The 3,837-nt window shown below is 50.7% G+C and overlaps 1 protein-coding gene; it reads left to right on the top strand.

Moving 5' to 3' along the window:
* The first annotated feature begins 892 nt into the window (after window positions 1-892).
* GSTUM_00007978001 (uncharacterized protein) lies at window positions 893-3,574 on the top strand. XM_002839773.2 has 3 exons: window positions 893-1,457; window positions 1,525-1,674; window positions 1,737-3,574. The coding sequence occupies exons 1-3, from the start codon at window positions 997-999 to the stop codon at window positions 3,277-3,279; spliced, it is 2,154 nt and encodes a 717-aa protein (XP_002839819.1). The 5' UTR covers window positions 893-996; the 3' UTR covers window positions 3,280-3,574.
* The last annotated feature ends 263 nt before the right edge of the window (window positions 3,575-3,837 follow it).

Genomic DNA, 3,837 nt, shown 5'->3' with positions numbered 1-3,837 from the left:
CGAGTATTCACCGGTGATGGTATGGGTGCCATTTATCTTTAGCCAACACCACGCTACGGTACCAGAATGACATTCCCCCCCCCCAAAACAAAAGTCCCTATTATTTATGCGGGAGGCTGCAGTGTAGTAGGCACGTAAGATAAGGTATCATATGGTGCCGGGGGTCATGGAGGGGAGGCGTGTAACCCCTCCCCCCACCTCGATCGTTTTGATTGGCAGGAGGCAGCCAACTGAACTTTTTTTTTTTTTGAAGTTTCCACCCCGAGCCACCATAGTTTCAATGTTTGCCCGCAAGCCACGCTGTGGCAAAGAGGGATTACTGGTATGATACACACGTTCCCCATCGCTTCTGGCACCATACACGAGTGCCGTAGTGTGCAGCATTGTATCATATCATCTGCTGTCGCCCTCCGTGCCAAGGAGATTCGGCGACAACTCCACTGGCATCAAATCTGCCCTTCTCCTTCTTGGTATCGTATGATACGGCACAGTACTTGAACTCCTACTCCACCATCAGCTTCCCAAGACCTGCACTTCAACCCCGCGCCATCGAAAAACAAGCCAGACCAAGCACCGATACGGTATCTTAGTAGAGGTCGATTCATCACGCTGATAGGTTCGCACTATGAAAGCAGGCCATGGGGATTAAAATGCTCCAGGGCTGAGTACCCACCAAGCCCGCTTTTTCACCAGCTCCAGGGAGGAACATGGTGTCACACTGCCCGCTTCCTGGGAATCTGACAACCTGCATCCCCACCACTCCAGTTTAGCTCCCTATCAATTAAAAGCACCTTCCCACCACCTTAAATTTGTGTCTATTTTTTTTCTTCGGGGGGGGCGGAACCTAAACTTAATAATACCGTGCAACCCACGGTCGGAAAGCGATTTCCCAACTGAACAAACCCCATCCTAAAAACACTACTGACCCGACATTTCGAGGCGCGACTCGCCATTCTAACTAATCTCTCGCCCTCGAGAAAAGGGAAGAAACAAATCATGGCTTACCACTCCCGAGCAGAGGCCTACGAACCATATGAAGAGAGGCTTTCCTCCTTCAGCAGCCCATACACTCCTAGCGCTGAATTTTTCTCGAACCCAGCATCCCCAGTACAACCAACACGGAAGGGCGCATACACCTCTGTTCCTGTCCGCAACATCAGTGAGGCATCAACGATACACCCGCCGGGGCGGATGGGGACTGCCATGGAGAATATTCTCGGGAGGTCAAAGTCGAGGGAGCAGCAGGTACTATGGGGGACAAAGATACATTGGTTTATGCCAACTGCTATGGTGTGCTTGCTGATTGCCGGCATTTTGGGCTCTTTGGGGCATCACTTTTTCTATGCTAGCCTGCAGGGTAAGCAGGCGGAGGATCAATTGATGAAGGTTCGGTATGGGACAGTATTGGCATACTTTACCAAAGTATCCCTGGTGGGATCGGTGGTTCTCGCTTACAGGTTCTTCCCCATTGGCCTTGGCTTTAGCACAGGTTACCCGTATTGACACTTCATGGTGACCTTGCAGGCAGAGGATATGGCATACGATGCGGCAAAAGGCCATAACACTGAAGGGGATTGATCACCTATTCGCTGTCGTGGAGGACCCAACATGTTTTGCCTCAAAGGAGATATACTTCAAGGCCAAGTTAGCAACCGCAATGGCAATGGCAACATGGTATGATGCATGAAAACGGCGCAAAACGTTACAGCTAGTACTAACAGTGCCTTACGCAATAGGTTAATCCCCATTGCGTCGATTCTTTCCCCCGCTGCTCTTACGGCGCAGCTCACAGAAGTCGTGTCGCCCAATACAACCTGTAAGGTTCCAGTCCTCAACTTTACCGCGGAGAATACCGCGAACTGGAGGGAGCCCAAGAAGGGCCGGTTCGGGCATAGTTTGTGTTTCTTCAACACCACCCCACCCCCGCCCAGAGATGGACCCGTCTGGTTCGATCAGCCGAGTTTTGTAGCGAGAAAGTTACAGGTTCTAGCAACCTTTAGCGGGAAGCCAGTTCAGATCGCTACCCCCTGTTCCAATCACAACTGCACCTGGAAAGCAAGCTTCCAGGCGCCATGGTACAATTGCACGTCAAAAAAGCAAGTCGAAGTGGCATTGGAAATGCCGAAGTATATAAACTACACTTACGACGACCTTGCACCTGTAGGGAACAAGATCTACTTTGCTAGCTCCGATGCCGAAGAGTACGCTCGACCACAACCAGGCTACAGCGATGCCGTCCTAGATAAACAAGGCATCTTTGAGAATGAGCCGGCAATCTGGTTTGGCTACGTCTATCAAACGAAGAGGCTTTCAAATGACTCCGGTGTTGTGCTCCCACCCAATTCTAAGCCCCCAGCAGCGTGGAAGCACGAAATACAGCGGCATGTGATGCGCTGCGAACTCCAAAAGGCAAGCTACACTGTCAACTTCTCCTTTGTGAACAACGTGCAGTCCGCCAATGTTTCCATCTCAGATGGGACAACAGTCTTCACGCCGCCAGCGGGATCAAGCACCTTCAAACCACAAGACCCAGGATATAAAGAATTCATAGCATATCACTCCCTCGGCCTCCTGGTCCGTGGGGTGGTGCACGGATACGTCAACAAGACGAATTCATCGGACCCACCTGTGACCTCCACCTCCCTCTCACAGTCCCGGCTCCTAAGCCAAGAAACCTCCTTCACAGTGAAAAATTTCAAGGATGAATTCCAAAATTTTTTTCAAGAGATTGTCTTAACCCTCCTTTCGGAACCCTTCCTAGAAATAGGCGCGTATGAAGAGGTACCGTGCAGAATGACCCGCTTCGAGAACATCTTTTTCTACGAGATGCAAGGCCTCTGGGTCGGGTACGCCATTTCCGCCGCCATAGCATTATTGTCCATCACTGCTGGTGGCGTATCAATCTATTGGAACGGGATCACTAGTGACACGCTGTTCTCCAAAATTCTCGTCACTACGCGGAACCGCACACTGGACAAACTAGTGAAGCAGTATGAAGGCGTGTGCCTGGGCGGAGACCCATTCCCGCGGGAACTCGAGCAGACGCAGCTACGCTTCGGCGTGATCGACGAGCGGGAAACCGACGATGATCGCACCAAGCACGCCGCCTTCGGGACAGTCGAGGAGACGATACCCATTCTGCGCGGAGACTCGTACAAGAACCTCGCCGCACAGGGGAGCCATTACCAGAGCAGCCGCTCGTGGACCAGTGGGAGTCCTAGGGCTGAGAGGTATAGCGAGAGTTTTCAGATGGACACGCGGTATGCTGGGCCCGGATAGATAGTGACTCCCCCTTTACGTCACTATTTTCTTATTACTTTCTTCCTTTCCTCTTTCTCTCGTCTATTATGCGTTTGTTTGATGCATTAGAGCGAGGACATTTTCATTTTGGGGTGTTTGGGACAAATAAAAATAGGGAGTTTTATCTTTTTTTTCCATCAACTTTGTTACCACATTTTAGGCTGCGCTACCAAGATCGCGAAATACCCTCTCCTCTATTCATTGAGTTTGGGTTACGATGCTTGGGGGATTGAATGAAGCAAGAATGAAGGGCTATGATCGCCTTGTATACCTACTACACATTACCTCTCTTGTCCCAATCTGATATCTAGCATCCTCTCCAGCAGAGTGAGGACTCCCACGAATAGAAATGACACCTAACGCGGCCTCTACTCCTACACACCTGCTCCAGTAGAAAGGCTCAATGCTTTTGCCGTTGACGTCGACGTGTGGCTAAGTGTTTAGTTCATTTATTATATCCAGCAATACCAAGCACCACCAAGGGGGTAATCCCCCCCCCCACCCTTACCCCCTATGAAACACTTTTAAGCGGAACAT

This window comes from Tuber melanosporum (assembly GCF_000151645.1).
Source record: "Tuber melanosporum whole genome shotgun sequence assembly, scaffold_40, strain Mel28".
Classification (NCBI taxonomy): domain Eukaryota; kingdom Fungi; phylum Ascomycota; class Pezizomycetes; order Pezizales; family Tuberaceae; genus Tuber; species Tuber melanosporum.
This window is presented reverse-complemented; position numbering and strand designations above follow the sequence as displayed.

What these genes read in the sequence shown, in the direction of transcription:
- GSTUM_00007978001 (XM_002839773.2), top strand. Translation starts at nt 997, where the DNA reads ATGGCTTACCACTCCCGAGCAGAGGCCTACGAACCATATGAAGAGAGG. An exon ending in TCGGTGGTTCTCGCTTACAG is followed by an intron (nt 1,458 to 1,524) that starts GTTCTTCCCCAT and finishes GTGACCTTGCAG; the next exon opens with GCAGAGGATATGGCATACGA. An exon ending in GCAATGGCAATGGCAACATG is followed by an intron (nt 1,675 to 1,736) that starts GTATGATGCATG and finishes CTTACGCAATAG; the next exon opens with GTTAATCCCCATTGCGTCGA.